At 37.7% G+C, this 15,741-nt stretch overlaps 1 protein-coding gene across 1 annotated transcript; it reads right to left on the bottom strand.

Annotated features, from left to right (window-relative positions):
- Nucleotides 1-1,593: 1,593 nt before the first annotated feature.
- On the bottom strand, nucleotides 1,594-2,802 carry LOC130799340 (uncharacterized). The gene is made up of 2 exons (XM_057662442.1): nucleotides 2,485-2,802; nucleotides 1,594-2,328 (listed from the first exon to the last, which is right to left on the bottom strand). The coding sequence occupies exons 1-2, from the start codon at nucleotides 2,800-2,802 to the stop codon at nucleotides 1,594-1,596; spliced, it is 1,053 nt and encodes a 350-aa protein (XP_057518425.1).
- Nucleotides 2,803-15,741: the final 12,939 nt, after the last annotated feature.

The raw sequence follows: 15,741 nt of genomic DNA, 5'->3' as shown, positions 1-15,741 counted from the left end.
ATGAGGAGGATGACGCGGCTTCATTTTTATTCCGAGGCTATCACGAGTGACGCGCCGCCACATCTATAAGTCAGATGGTAGAATGAAGAATCCTTATACTTAGATTTTTCCCAACGTTTTTACCTTTTGGGGTCTAAATTAGGGTCTGACTTATCGGTTCTCCGGCTTCATGAGGAAGCCTAATAACTTAGAAAATATTGACATCTTCACACACCTTGGGAGTCCGACTTATCGACTCACCGGAAACATTCAAGTGTATAGGTACTTGGAAAAATTGTCTATATTTTCATTCTAATCGGAATCCGACTTATCGACTCCACGGATACAGCTAAATAAATACTTAGAAAAATTATGCATATTGACCCTCTCTTTGGGGGTACGACTTATCGATGACACAGACATCTTTCACAATAATTTTTAATGCCTTATAGGAATTGTAGGGCAACACCAAGGCAATTGAACTCAGCTATATAGAACATTGCCGCGGAATAAATAATACCTGCATGGATTCATTGCGGAATCTTCATAACTTAGAAAAATTGCAAGAAAGTTGGTCATATATAGAGTCCGACTTATAGACTCTGCAGACACGACCAATATTCTCGAAAATCTATAGCCACCGCGGCTCCTTCGTGATATCTTCCACAAGTTTTAAAGATTCAATTCAGAAGCCTCAACTACTTTTTGCATTTGTCGGGCAGTTCGTGGAAAATAGAATACTTCCGCGGATGTGTGGTGAACGCTTCCGTTAGCAAATGAATTCAATACTAGAAAACGATTCACAAATGCCGCTGATTTCTGTCGAGTTTATAGAAAACGATGATTTTAACAAGATTTGCAATAAGGAAGTTTAGTGGGCGTTTGATACTTGATAACTTAAGGCTGTGTAAACGGATGTCGAGTACGTCCGACAACTCTACATTTTGAAGACTAGATAATTACGAGAAAGTAGAATATAACACCGAATAATTGGAAACATTGGAATTTGACGTTGGATGATGAATGAATTGTTGAAACTTCTGCTATATTGAAATTGAAATTGTGACGGACAAACGATTGTAACTGATGAATGCGAGCTATTGTCTAATTCGACTAACGCTGCTTTTAGTTGAAATTGAGACTGATGAATGAGGGCTATTGTCCATCTATACTCATGACGGAAGGAGACTTTTCTCTCCTTCCTCTTTTAGAAGGGATGACGGAAGTTCCTCGTTTCATGGTGTTGATGAGGCATTGGCGGGCCATTACCTGGTCTCCCTTGAGGATGCCCACTTGTCCGTTGTCCTGCTCAAACTGTAACAAGAGTTGGTGAAGGAAGATTGCCGCTTTGATCTTGTTGATGAGTGGGAGTCCCATGATGGCGTTGTAGGGGAACGTCAGATCTACCACTGTGAATCGCACGGGCATTATTCTGCTTCCGCTTCTTCCCCCTACTCGCACAGGGAGTATGATTGTTCCCATTGGAATGACTTGGTTTCCTCCGAACCCAATCAAAGGTTTATCAAGGGGTTGCAGGTGCTTTTCTTCGAATTTCATTTTTCTTAGGCATTCCATCGTTATAAGATCGTCTGTGCTTCCGATATCCACCAATACTCACCTCACTATCATTTGCCCAATCTTGATGGAAACTACTAAAGGATCAGTGTGTGGTTGTTGCAACGGTTGGGAAGTAGTGGCATCAAATCTCATGATCGGCCCACTTGAGGTGGTTTTTGGGGGTCCTTTGAACAGAGCATGGACGCTGTCTTTCGCGGCGCGGATTGTAGGATATTCCTCGGTGTAGCCGCTGAAAATCATATTGATGGTTCCTTGTGTGTTGGAACTTTCGCGCCTAGCCTCGTTTCTTTTCTGGTTCCAAGGCCTTCTCTCCGCGTCGCCTCTCGTGCCATAGTCTTTTCGATTGATGAACCTTGATAGCTCCCCCTCGTCGGCTAGCTGATGTAGGATACGCTTGAGTTCGCGACATTGGGCCAAAGTGTGGCCGTATTTTTTGTGGTAATCACACCACAGATTGTAGTTGTGTCGATCAGAGGGGGTGGTAGTAGGAGGTGGAGTTGGCAACTGATCTCGGATGGCGAAGAATATGTCCTTCCTGTTCCGATTGAACAGCGGATCCTTACCTCCATCTAGTAGATTTCGTGTTCTGGACTCCCCTTCAGCGACATATATGTGTCTGGATCGTGGAGGCCCCATATCTGACGGAGGTTCTGGACGACGCGACAAGTAGTTTCTATCCCTTCTTGATGAATGTTCCTCTCTGCTCCTTGAGAAATGATTGAAGGATATTGGATCCTTTTTTTCTGACCTTCGTTTTTTGGGGTCATGTGCCTGACATATCTCGGAAGCTGTGACGAAGCTTTGACACTGCTTCATGGCCTCCGCATATGTCTTCACTTGACTCTCGACCAACTGGAACTTGAGCCTTTGAGCCTTCATTCCGTTGATTAGGGCGTTTAAGGCGACTGATTCTTCCAAATCCGTTACCTCCAACACTGCCTCGTGGAATTTCCTCAGATACGATGATATGGATTCCCCTTCCAGTTGCGTTATGCTAAGCAAATGGAAGTTTGATTTCTCCTGCCTTTTGGATGCCACAAAGTGACCCAAGAATTTGCTCTCTAATTGGGCAAAGGTGTGGATACTTCTCCCTGGAAGAGAGGTGTACCACGTCAAGGCTACTTCTGTGAGAGTAGATGGAAAGAATTTGCACCACAATGCTGGGTTGGTGGTGTACAGCAACATCAAGTTTTTGTATGCCATCAAGTGTTCTTCGGGGCAGGATGTTCCATCGAAGGCCGCCATATTTGGGATCTTTATTTTCCCGGGGTTGGGAGTATTCAGTATCTTCGGAGCCAGCGGAGAGATTATTGGCATAAGATCTTCGGGGAGGCTACTCTTGCCGGTCTCATTCCGCGGCGTTATGACAGGGCTGGTGGGATGGCTAGATCCCGTGAGTTGTGCTTTCTTCCTTTCTTCCCTCCTTTTGTCCACTAATGATTGAACACTTTCGAACGCCCTCTGCTTCTTGTTTTGCAGGTAAGTACGGGCATCTCGAAAGGCGGTTTTGGATTCCCCGTTTTGGGATTTGCTTCTGTTGAGGCTTGTATGTGTCCTTGATCTCTCCCTTCTTTTCTTATTTCTTCTGCTGGAACGTGACATCCCCGAGTTCCTATCCTGAGATTCATGGGATTTCGGTATCTCGTTATGGGGTTTGATTCGTTCCTGCAGATTCTTTATTTGCTCCACCATGTCTTCCAATACTCGTTGCTGAGCAGGGTTATTATTTATGACGGCGCGGAGTTGTTCGGAGAAGGCGGCAGTGAGGTTGCGTGCTAGCATGTCCAGATCACGACGAGTCACGACTTGATTATTAGCGTGACCTGCGGAAGTGTCTGTATCTGTGCTATGCACGGTTGCTGTTTGTGTTGGATTTCTCTTAGGAGCCATGACTTTTTATTCTTTCCCCACAGACGGCGCCAAACTGTTTCAGTAATGAAACGAGGAAGTGGAAAACACTTGAAATACTTTAAGTGGAAGCGTTATCAGGAGCGGCGATTCGTGGAAGGAAGCGACTTGAATTCCTGCAAAACAACACGTTAGCCTTGTCCGGGGGGTGATCTCCCGGAAAACCCCTCCGACGCTCAAGTTAGAACGTAAATCGGAAATTAATGAATGAACGATTGTAGAATGAATGCAAGAGGAAATGTCGGGATTGAGATTGCTAGTGTTATTGTTTGGGTAGGCTAAGGAAGTAATGTAAGCAAGGATACTAGGAAAGCTATTTTTTTAGATCATCCTCCCTCCTTGATGGTAGCCCTTATTTATAATGGTGAGGAAGGCAAGTTGTATCTGAGTAGAAGTGAACTATCATGGGAGTAGTGGGAGTAATGGGAGGTGGACTGGTCATGAGAAGAATGGATAGTTATTCATCTTGAAACAAGGAGAGCCATACATTGTGGGAAAGTGGGGAGTTAGGGTTTTTTTAGAGGTAACTGGCCCATGGGCCATTCAAGGAAAATGGGGAATTCAGAAAAAAGCCCGTTGACCGAAAGTCAAAATCAACACGAAAGGTCAAAGGGTAATAAGGTAATATGACGTTAATAATTTAAATAAATAAATAAATAAATAAATAAATGATACCATGACAGTGATAATTTTTTATTAAAAATTCCAAATTTTCTATCGTGGAAAAAAAATTGATCTCTTGTTTACCTTGTTCGTATCTTCATGTTAACTATAACACCCCGTTAAAAACGATGCCTAAATATAAATTTAATACTCCCTCTGTTTCTTTTCAAATGTCCCATTTGCTTTTTGCACGTTTGCCAATGCACTAATTCAATCTTTAATATTTTTACTTGTTTATGATTAAAAATTATAAAAAGTAGATATTAATATTCCTTATGTTGAGATGAATCAAATAAGATCCCATTTGACTGTTTTAATTCATGGATTAAGAATAAATTACAAAATAAGAATAAATTAAAATTAAGAGTGATTGATGAATAATACTCAAAAAAGAAAATAAGACGTTTGAAAAGAAACGGAGGTAGAATATTTATTTTAGATGAATAAAATTATAATTTGAGTCCTTAATCGTCTAACGTGTTCATCATGTGATATTTTTGTGGCATAACGTTTAATCGTTACGTTTATATTGTACCTAACAATTAATAAAGGAGAAGGGATTCGGTTGTAACGAGGGAGTGGATGAGGTGTATTGAAGCCTTGTAACTCCTCTATTAATGCATTTTATGATCATCATAGACATAAAGACATTTCTCCTTTTCATGTACACTCCTTAAACAATTCATTTACAGGCTAGAACAAGAGCAAGAATTTAGAAATTCCATCCTTGAATCCTCTTTATACCTCTTAATTACCTTTGGATACCGAGAAATTTTAGAAAATTTGTGAAAATATTTATTATTCCATCCGTTAATGCTTGTTAAGGCCATTATTAACCTAAAGAGTTTACTCCTATTTATTTACAACCCTAAAATCCTGCATTCCCATGCTAACAAATCACAAATAAAATTTTGGAAAAGTTCCTTGTGTGTGTAAGTGATTCTCGGTCCAAGAGGATGGAGAAGGAAGGGGAATTTGGCTTGTACTCATTTGATTTTATTGGTGTTTTAAATAAATCTATACCTTTTTGCCATGGTGAATTTCTTAATATTCTTAAACTTTTATAAGATTTCAATGGTTTAAGATCATAATTAGATGTTTTCGTCATGTTCTTTGTTCTTGATTATTGAATAAAAGTATATCGGTATGATGTATTTATTTAAGGAAAAAAAATTATATGAGTCGTTCATGATAAGCGTATAATTAACTATATTGCGAAACTTCGATTGGTTACTTTAACTAAAAAAATCTTTATATATAAAACAATATGTAAATATAATATAGAGAAAATTGGAAATAACTGCAGTAAAGTTTCAGTGTTTTGCAAATTATAGCAGTAATTTTTTTTTGCGAATTACTGTCACCAAATATTAAATGTTGACAGTGTTCAGGCCACATGACCGGATCCATACATTTTGACCTAATTTTTCCGGTTTTTTACCTTTGACTTTCCACTAACACCCATGACGTAACCACATTAGTTAATACATTAACTTAACTACTCAACTACCCATCTCCCTCATTCAGTTTTCAAATAAATTACCCCCAAACCACTGTAACATCCATCTTCTTCAAACACCTTTTGTTCTCAGCCACCTCTATTGTTGCTGAAGGTAAGCTTATTCTTAAAGCTTTATTTTTAATTTTCTATCGTTATTGTATTTCAATAAGTGTTAATAATTTGAATTCTTCTCAAACCTTTGCCAGTCCAATGGAGTGTTTTTGTGGATATGATGTTTTTGTTCAAAGGGGTTGGACTAATGATAACCCTGGATGAAGTTTTGTTGCTTGTCCTGATTATGATGTTGTCAACAACACCAGGGGATGCATTATTTTTAGGTGGGTTGACAAAAGCATGACATAATGGCAAAAAGATGTGATCTTGATGCTAATGAAAGAAAGCAAAATGCTTCAAAAAGATGTTGATGCTATGAGAAAGAGGTTAGATCTGGCTAACAAAAAGTTGAGAAAGACTACTATTAATCAAGTGATGATGAAGATGCTGTATCCATAGAGGGTTTGGAGATGTGGATTCGTTATCAACTGTACCCTTGTTGTTGTTATTGTTAGTTGGTTTATTAGTTACTTTGTTTAAGGTTGTAATGTGCTAAAGTATGTTGGTTGTGGAACATTGGTATTGTTCCCCTACTGTTGTTTTTTGAAGTCATGTAATGGAAGTACTTGAAGTATTTTGCAAGCAATATATATGAATCATCTATTTCATAATATCATCTTGTGATTAACTTTTGTCCATCATCAAAATGTTTAAATGTTTCAAACCATCAAAATACATAAACCAATAGCTTAGTAAACATACAAACTGACTAACATAAACTAAAATAGTTCATAGATACTCCTACTAAAATAGTTCATACATAATCCTGCCCATCTTCAAACACAAACAAGAACTGGGCTATCTGGGTATTCCTGCCCATTAACAACAATTTAAGGTTGAGACAAGTTAACATTTGAAGTTGAAGCTTGAGAAGGGTTGACAACGCCACATTCTTGTTTCTTAAGCCGTTGAGTTCTTGTTTTGTAATATAAGCATCTTCTTGTTGTGGTCTGCCTCCTTTTATTTTTGAAACTTTGGCTTGGTGGTGGTGGTGGTGGTTTTATGGCTGTGCATTTTCTATTATTATGTCCAAGTTCCATGCAATCTAAATATCTATTTTTCTTGCCAACCTCCCTTCAAACTTTGTCAACTCCAATATTTTGCTTTTTATTGCTCTTCTTCTCATCAGGATCCAACTTCCTCTTCTTTTTAGATGGTCTTTTAAAAAGCTTTTTATAAGAGGGTGGATCAGGTTGGGCATGTGGAGTTTTCTCCCAGTCAGAAGGTCCAAGCATGGGCTTAATTACAGGTGCATAAGCCTTTGCATAGGTTTCCTTCTGTAATATTCATCTACAAATTCTTCTAGACTACCCCTATTCTTCATTATAGTGACATAAACATGATGACATGGGATTCCAGTCAGTTGCCACCTGTAGCAAGAATAAGACCTCTCCTCCAAGTTAACTAAACATGTCTGATCTTTGTAGTCCACTTCAAACAATGTACAACTTGTATCATAACAACACAACCTTTTTAAGCTTCCTTCGCCCAATCAAATTGCTTTTTAACATATGGCATCAATCCACTTTCTAATGCTCCAACTCCCTCCCTTTTGTTATAATGCCTTTGCATCATATACCTTCACATCTATTCCATCTGAGTCAAGATTACTTCGTCCCTTGCTGGCTTTAAAACACAGTTGAAGGATTCACACATGTTGTTGAGCATCATGTTATATTTGCAACATGTTCAAAAGCATGCCTACTCCGTGTTGATGGAGGAATTAAATCCATATATGTATGAGCCTTACTATTCAGATACTACAACTCAATTATCTTCTCCTTGAATTTTGCCTAAGATTAAACACAACAGATGCAAAACAAAAAATAAACAACATATGTAAAGTATAAATGCCAAAAATGGTAAGCTTAAAAGTATACCTCATTAGTAGCCTTAGCAGCAGACCACAAAATGTACTTATAAGCTTCACCGACCTATTTTTGCTTGAAATTGCTCCGTAAATGTCTCAACAGTATCTTGAAGATGCTTCTAGAACACAATGGTTAAGGACCTTGAGTAGACCCTTTTGTCTATCGGACACGAATATGTATCCTTTTCCTTTTTAGTAACCAATGCCTCACAAAGAAGTGTCATAAACCAACTCTAAGTATGATGATCCTCCACATCAACAATAGCCCATGCAAGTTGGTAAATATTGTTATTCTCATCTACACCAACTGATATCAAACAAACACCAAGGTATGCCCCCTGTTAGATGACACCCTTCTAAGCCTATAATAGGTCTACAACTAGTCATAAAACCATCTAGTATTGGCTTAAGGCACATGAACACACCCTAAAACAATGGTGTGTTTACCCATGTAGATCTTACTCTAACAATGACACTGCTCCCAGGGTTGTATTTTTTAATAGCAGTTGCATAATCAAAGACCCTTTTATATTGTTCTGCACCATATCCATACAACATTACCTTAGACCTAGCCCTACCCCTAACATACCAACACTTGTGGTAACCAACAACCCTCTTTCACTTTACTTTGCAATCCCTTAAATAAATCCCACTCAATGTACCTTCTCCATACCTCTAAATACCTAATGACTAGGAATCGAGCTTTCAACTTCTTAGTATGATGTTTACTCCAACATTGATGATCTAACTTACATGTCTTAATTTACATTGTTTCTTCATCTCTTAACTGACTAGCATAAATATAAAAATTGCAAGTGTATTTCTCACATACACACCTACTTCTTACAGCTCTTTTACTTTTCCATGGACATTTGGAACACCTATCTACACAAAATGCATCAAACCTTTTTGGATTGTTGTGCTGAGAATAGAATTCATACTTGTTTTTTATAGTATGTTGTTGCACAACAACCCTTAAAACTTCAACACTTAGAAAAACCAAACAAACTTTGAGTGTAATTTACCCAATGAAATCAGTCTCTGTATTGAATACAAGATACCTATTTTCACCCTCTTCTAGATCTTCAGAATGAAGCTCCTCATATTCAAACTTCTTTTCATCATCATTTGTTGCGTTTTTTGGATGTTCCTTACCAAATTTCCCAATACCCCCTACTTTCCTATCCACATCATCAAGGAAAAACTCACCAATATGCTCTGAAAACAAATCTTCCTCTATAGCATCATCAAAATCATCACCTTCTAAATCAATATCATAATCATCACTCACAAACAATGTCTTTTTAACTTTAGGCTTGACCTTTGCCTTTGCCTTTCCCTTGCTTTTAACCTTATAAGACCAACTCTTGTCTTTACCTTCTTCTGCCTTTTTTTTTTGGTTGCTTTAGATTTGTCAAGTTGTGTTTCCGGTTGTGGAGGAGGGGGAGTAGGTGAAGGGGGAGGTGGTGGAGGTGGAGGTGAATTGTGCTTTCCTATATAACAGGTTGTGCAGAAGGTGGAGGAGGTGGTGCTTGAGAAGAAGCTTCATAAGAAGGAGGAGGTAGTGGTTGAGTAGAAGCTTCAAGAGAAGGAGGAGGTAGTGGTTGAGAAGAAGCTTATAGTATTTCTTTCATAAGGTTTCACTATTTTTTTAACAGGAGTAGGTCCTCTTCTTGCTACTTGCTTTCTTTTGGGTTGGTTTGTGGTTGTGGGGGTGGTGATGGTGGAGGAGGAGGTGGATTTAGTCAAGAAACTGCCTTTCTCTTAATTGGAAGTTTCTGCCTTTCAGGTTTAGTTGTGGAAATAGATTTAGCTAGGGTGTTTACTTTGTTGGGGTAGTTTTGTTGCAAGTGATTTGATGTTTAATACCTCAAGTACCTCACACTCAGGTAATGGTTGGGAAAAGCTAGAAGATGACTTATATTAGTTGTGGTCTACTAGGAGAATCTTTTGAGGGTTTGGTCAAATTCCTAGGGCTCCTCCTAACCTTAGTTGTGGTCCCCTTTTGTGGGCACCATTCATTCATAATCAAATACAATGAGACAAAACCTTCCTCATCCAATGTACCTAAAGCAAATACTGCATCTTTACATGTTATGACTTTCTTACCATCCCCTAAAGTCATCCCTTTCTTCTTGTACCATAATTTAAAAGGAGACTTTAAATTCATTGTCCTCCTAACAGTACCATAGGCATAATTACGACACCTCTTAAAAATAGGAACAACTATATCAGTAACATACGCATCCGTATAACTTACTGTATCACCTACACTTTAAACCTGCCACCATGAAAGAGCGGTAAAGTCACTGAGTCATTAGAAATGGGCATTTGGAATTTCAATTAACATACAGAACATAAATCAATTTCAAAATCAAACAACCCTAAAATAAAGTTAAAGGGAAGAAATGGGAAGAAATTGTAAACAAAATTAAAAAAAATCTAAATGCTTTAACAATTAAAATCCTTAAAACCCAAAGCTTAAAGAATTTAGGAGAAAAAGTGTAAGAACTTATCTTGTTCGATGGTTAACAATGGCGGACAGAGAAGAAGCTTCAATGGCGATGAAGATTGATGTACAGGTTTGTGCGCAAAAATAATGATGGAAGATTGATTACAGTGGTTGGGGGTAAATTATTTAAAAATTAAATGAGGGAGTTGGGAGTTAACTAGTGTGGTTAAGTCATGGGTGAGAGTGAAAAGTCAAAGGTAAAAACCGACAAAATTAGGTCAAAATGTACGGATCCGGTCATGTGGCCTGAACACTGTCAACATTTAATATTTGATGGCTGTAATTCGCAAAAAAAAACTTTGCGGCTATGATTCGCAAAACACTCAAACATTGCGGCAGTTATTTACAATTTTCTTTATAATTATGTGTGCTTAAATTGCACTTTTAATGTTTATGAATGAACTTTGATGAAAAAGAAAATTTACGTATATATGTTCTTGAGTCTTTTGGATAAAAACATGATTTAAATGTATCATGGTTTTTGGCTTACACTGATGAATTAACGATTAGAAGCATCATCATAAGATTAAAAATAAATTAAGTTAAATTAAATTAAATGGGTATATATAAATAAAAAACTAATGAACAATTTCTTCCAGAGATAGCAACGAGATGCTGTTAAAAACCACAACTCATCACCAATGTTCTAAACTGTTAGAAAATAATCCAGAGGAAAGCGACGAGTCGTTACTACAGGCGATGAGTCAACGCTTATTAAGGGAGCGATGTTCTGGATGCAATGGTGAAGTCAGCTTTTCCGTTGGAGTACTTAAATTGGCTAAAAGCTCCATTTAAGCTACTATTTGTTTTGATGTTTGTGTGCAATAGAATTTAGTGGTTAAACCTTTGTTATTTGTGACGTATAGTGGGCATTAATAGTATGAAATGATGTGTATGTATGTGCATGTTCTAATACGTGGTTTTTGATGTTTAACTATTGTTAGGACCTCGATCATAAGGGGTTAGTAGTCAAATTGTGCATGGTAGTTTGGGTGCGGTGAATTGTGCTATAAAGGTACGTAGACGCTCGGACAATGCATGTCAAACTGGAATTCAAGTATGGTTGTTTTCATTAGCAACAAGAGTTGTTATAGAGGAGTTTGGATACCCTAATAGGGTTGGAATTATAAAACAATAAACTAGGTCAAGGGATAGATTATTTTTGTTTTATTTCTGTTTATTGATTTATAATCCCAACACTATCGTTTTATAAAACGATATAAAACGATCAAAGACAAGCGGGGATAGATTATTTCCACCCTAGGAAGGTCGATATGGAAAAAGGATAAGCTAGGTAAAGACGGATCAAACAACAACCAATCAAGACACTCAAGATAACGAGAGAAAGTTGATGGCCCTACAAGTCTAACGAACGACTTATAATCACCTTATGTCTCCCAAGGAGTGCCAGGGAAAGATTCGTATCGAATATCAAAAAACTATCATCATTAACCTCAAACCCTAATCGTAAACAATGAAGAACAAGACCATTCCTAGGGTTTTACTAATTAAAACCCCTTAGAAAACTACTAACTCAAATATAAACTAACTAGGGAATAAGCAATGAACAAAGCTATGAAATAAGACATAAATGAACTAGAATGAAATCAATAAGAAGGAATAGAGAAAGCAATAAATTGATGAAAGCAACATCTACTCTATTAAAGCAATAAATGATGAACAAGAACAATAAGGAAAGCAATGAAATCAAACAAAACCATGAATGAAAGCATTAAATGACATGAAAGCGATAAAGAAATAAAATTTACATAAATGAAGTACTTGAATGAAAGGAACTTGAATCCAAATATAAAGCTTGAAAATAAGACTTAAATATAGAGAAAAGCAACAAAGAAAAGCATCAAAGAAAGCTTAAACTAATCCAGGGCAAGAAATGTAAATGAAATCATAAAGGATTGATGTTCTAACATGATGCAAGTAGCTCTCATAGTAGGCATAGAGGTTTATATAGAAATAGGGGTGTATTTTTAGCCTAAGAACAAAAGGGAAAGAAACCCCTAAAATAGCCCTCAAATTCAGTTTGCAAAAAAATCAATTTATGCGCAGCAGGTCCATTTGGCCGATTGGACCTCTCATTTGACTGAATGAGCATCTATTCGATTGAATGGTGTGTCATTCATTCTTTCCAGCAATGTTGAAGCCAAATTGAGGTTCAAGCATCCATTTGACCGAATAACTTTGCCATTCGCCCGAATGTATCTCATTCGACCGAATAGGGCATCATTCGCCTCTTCTAAAATTTTTCCAAGCTCTGTCCTGTTGAGTATGCACTGTTATTGGTCCTCCATCTTCATTCTTCCTAAACAGGTTATTGAGGGAGTCATTAGTGCCTGCAGGAATTTCTTATGGGGTGGTAAGGTCGCCAGCCACAAGACCCCCTTAGTTGCCTGAGACTTGATATGTAGAAAAAAAAGAGAAGGAGGACTGGGGCTGAAAGAGAGCCATGCCTGGAATTTAGCGTTGCTAGGTAAGTATGTATGGTCCATTGCTAGTAAGGCTGATAACTTGTGGGTAAAATGGATCAACCATATTTATCTGAAAGACAAGGATTGGAAGAGCTACTCCCCAACTTCGGCTGCCAGTTGGTATTGGAAGCAATTATGCCAAGTTAAAGATAGATTCAGAAGTGGTTACAATGGCAACAAATGGGTGTTTCAGCATAAAAGATACACGACCTCTAGTGGCTATAAATGGCTAAGAGGGGAAGGACAAGAAGTTGATTGGGCAGGATGGGTTTGGAATAATCTCAACATCCCTAAACATAGCTTCTTATGTTGGCTAGTGATATGGAGGAGAGTCCAGACAAAGGACAGGCTGAAAAAGATGCAGATTCAAACAGATGAGCTTTGTCCTCTGTGTGAACAGGAGCTTGAAACTTGTGAACATATTTTCATTACTTGTCCTTATGCCTCTACCTGCAGGAAACTGTTGGAGGACCAAATTGGGATTAATGTCTCAATAGCGGACTTGACCCAGCTCAGTACTTGGCTGCAAAAACCATGTAATGGCAGGTTTCGAAGGAGAGTGATCCAGTGCACCTATGCTGCTCTAATGTACAACATTTGGAAGCAAAGGAATGCTGCAGTCTGGCGGAAATGCATAGCAAGTCACCAAAGCACTGTTGAGAGAGTCACTAAAGAGGTTTACTGGCGAATTGTTAGTGTAATGCCTAAGAAAGTATCTTGTACTGATAAAAACTGGTTTGTATTCGTCTTAAGCTAGTTGTTTTTGGTTGGTGATGTGCTCTCTTAGTGGCCAGCACATGATTGCTCTTCCCTTTTGAACCCTTCCTAGAAGGTGGCTTCAGGGTTAGAGAATGATGCTATTAAAGTCACTAAGACCAAGGGTGGTTGATGTTCCTATTGTATGTTCTGGTACTCTTGTACAGTTTTTTCTGTTCTAATACTACTTACCTTTTCGCAAAAAACTGTTCTAATACTACTTACCTTTTCGCAAAAAAAAAAAAATAAATTTTTCCAAGCTTTTTAATCAGGAGCAGTGATACGAATGATTTATGTACATTTTATCCCCTAATTTTCACTCATATTTATGCCATCCTATGCTTTATTCTTTTGATTTATTCCATTTATGCTTATTTTCGAGGATTTTACTTTTTTTTGCCAGCTAAAAGAGGAATATATTAACTCCAAAAGAAACCTTTTACAACCTAGGCTATAAAAGAAAAACGCTTCCTAAAACACGAAAGGGAAGCAACACAAAGCAAACATCGAACAAGACAAGCACAACCAAACTGCACCCTAACTACACAATGAGCAAATTCTTACACTTATTATCAAGTCTAGAAGCTACATGAAAAATAAATCTAGAAGCAAAATAGACAGCAGGGGCACCCTTTTTTCTGAACACCCGCAAATTTTGTTGGAGCCATGTTTGATATATGGTTTCAGTCCAAAGCATAAGGATTTTACTCTTTTGGTACATATTTATGCCGTCACAAGCACTAATTATATTTATCCTCTTACTCTCGGAGACTTGGTGACCTTAGGAACTACGTTGGTGACAAAAGGGAAGTCAAGTTAATGAAAAGAAGCCCATCCAAAGCAAAGCTACACTTTTCGATCATCAAATACACAAGGGTCCAATTAAAGTGATCATATCCTTCACCAAAATTAAAATTTGGTATATATATTTATTGTAACTTAAAGTTGGGTCCTTTAGCTTTGAAACGACTGGTCACATGCCCATTTCCGATAAGAAACGACCAAGTTATGCCATTTCAAAGACGTAGCACAGCAAGTATAAATCAGTCGACTGGTCGACCAGGACCAGTCGACCCGACTGTTTTAGGTCTGCGGATCACTGTTTGCTTTTTGGCCCGTGATTTCTTGCCTCATGCTTCCTCCAATCTTTCCCCTTGCGTGCTTCAACCATCCAACTCTTGTTCACCTGCTACTAATGATGAAGGGGGTTGCTTGTTGGACTACCATTGTAATCATCATGAAAGCAAGTGGCAAAGCTCATCAAATTGGCTATAAATACTCCAAATTTCTGAAGGAAAGGATACAAGCATCATCTCACAAGCTGAACTTAGCTTCATCCTCTCTTCTTCCTTTGCATATTCACCCTTTAATGTGTTTTAAGTAGTTCTTAAGTTCAGAAACTTGTCTAGTCTTCATGCAAACACTTCCTTTAGCGTTTTCATTCCTTGTTTCAAGCTTTAAGTTGTAATTTAATTAGTTCATCAATACTAGTAGTTAGAAGTGGTTTTCATTTGGTAATCAATCAAAGTACTTAGATATTCCAGAATTTTGTGGGTTTAAGCGTGCAACTTAATGTGGAGTATTTGTATCATTTGAATATTAAAGCCTTTGTTCTCATTATTTTGATTCTCAACCCCTCCATAGTTGAGGGTAGTAGGCTAAACTATAACTTCTTTTTTAGTCTATTGCAAAACCCATGGATGATATGATGAATTATGTGTATAGTTCCTATGCCCAGAAGTTGTGGAACTAAAATAGAAAGACTTTTCTCATCATAAAACTTGATTAAAAATATATTTTCAACCCATCCCTTTAGTAAATCAAGAAGTTAACTCCCCAAACTCTAGTCTTTACTTTATTTTTTGAAATTTGAATCATAAATTGTTTTTATAACTCACCAAACCAAATCCCGAAAATCTTCATTGTCATAAAAATTCTACTTGTCACATAAGCATTTCCTTGTGGATCGACCCCTTACTTACCACTAATGCTAGTCATTGGGAGTATTTAAGGTGTATAATAAAATTATTGTATAGAGCAGACTTAGTCAAATCATCAACGATTATAGGACTACGACTCTGAACCCCTATCAAGCAGCAACTCAATTTGATCGAATGGAGGCTCATTCACCCGAGCTGAACACCATTCAACCAAATGGATGTTTGATTCGGTCGAATCAGAGCATCTCATAGCCAATTTGTATCTTCAAAGTATCTTTTGAACTCTATGGGACTCTAGGAAAACCATAGAAATGCGTACCAAAGCTCTGATAAGCACGTCTAAACCTCGATAAGAGTGTCCAAGCCTTGAACACATCGCCATTGACCTTGAAGTCTTCCAAACCACCTGAAATAACCATGAAACAACCCGAAGA

The sequence above is a fragment of the Amaranthus tricolor genome, chromosome 14 (assembly GCF_026212465.1).
Source record: "Amaranthus tricolor cultivar Red isolate AtriRed21 chromosome 14, ASM2621246v1, whole genome shotgun sequence".
Taxonomy (NCBI): Eukaryota; Viridiplantae; Streptophyta; class Magnoliopsida; order Caryophyllales; family Amaranthaceae; genus Amaranthus; species Amaranthus tricolor.
Note: the sequence above shows the minus strand (reverse complement) of the source record. Positions and strands in the feature narration are given on the sequence as shown.

What these genes read in the sequence shown, in the direction of transcription:
- LOC130799340 (XM_057662442.1), bottom strand. Translation starts at nt 2,802, where the DNA reads ATGGCGGCCTTCGATGGAACATCCTGCCCCGAAGAACACTTGATGGCA. An exon ending in TCCACGAGGCAGTGTTGGAG is followed by an intron (nt 2,329 to 2,484) that starts GTAACGGATTTG and finishes GAGATATGTCAG; the next exon opens with GCACATGACCCCAAAAAACG.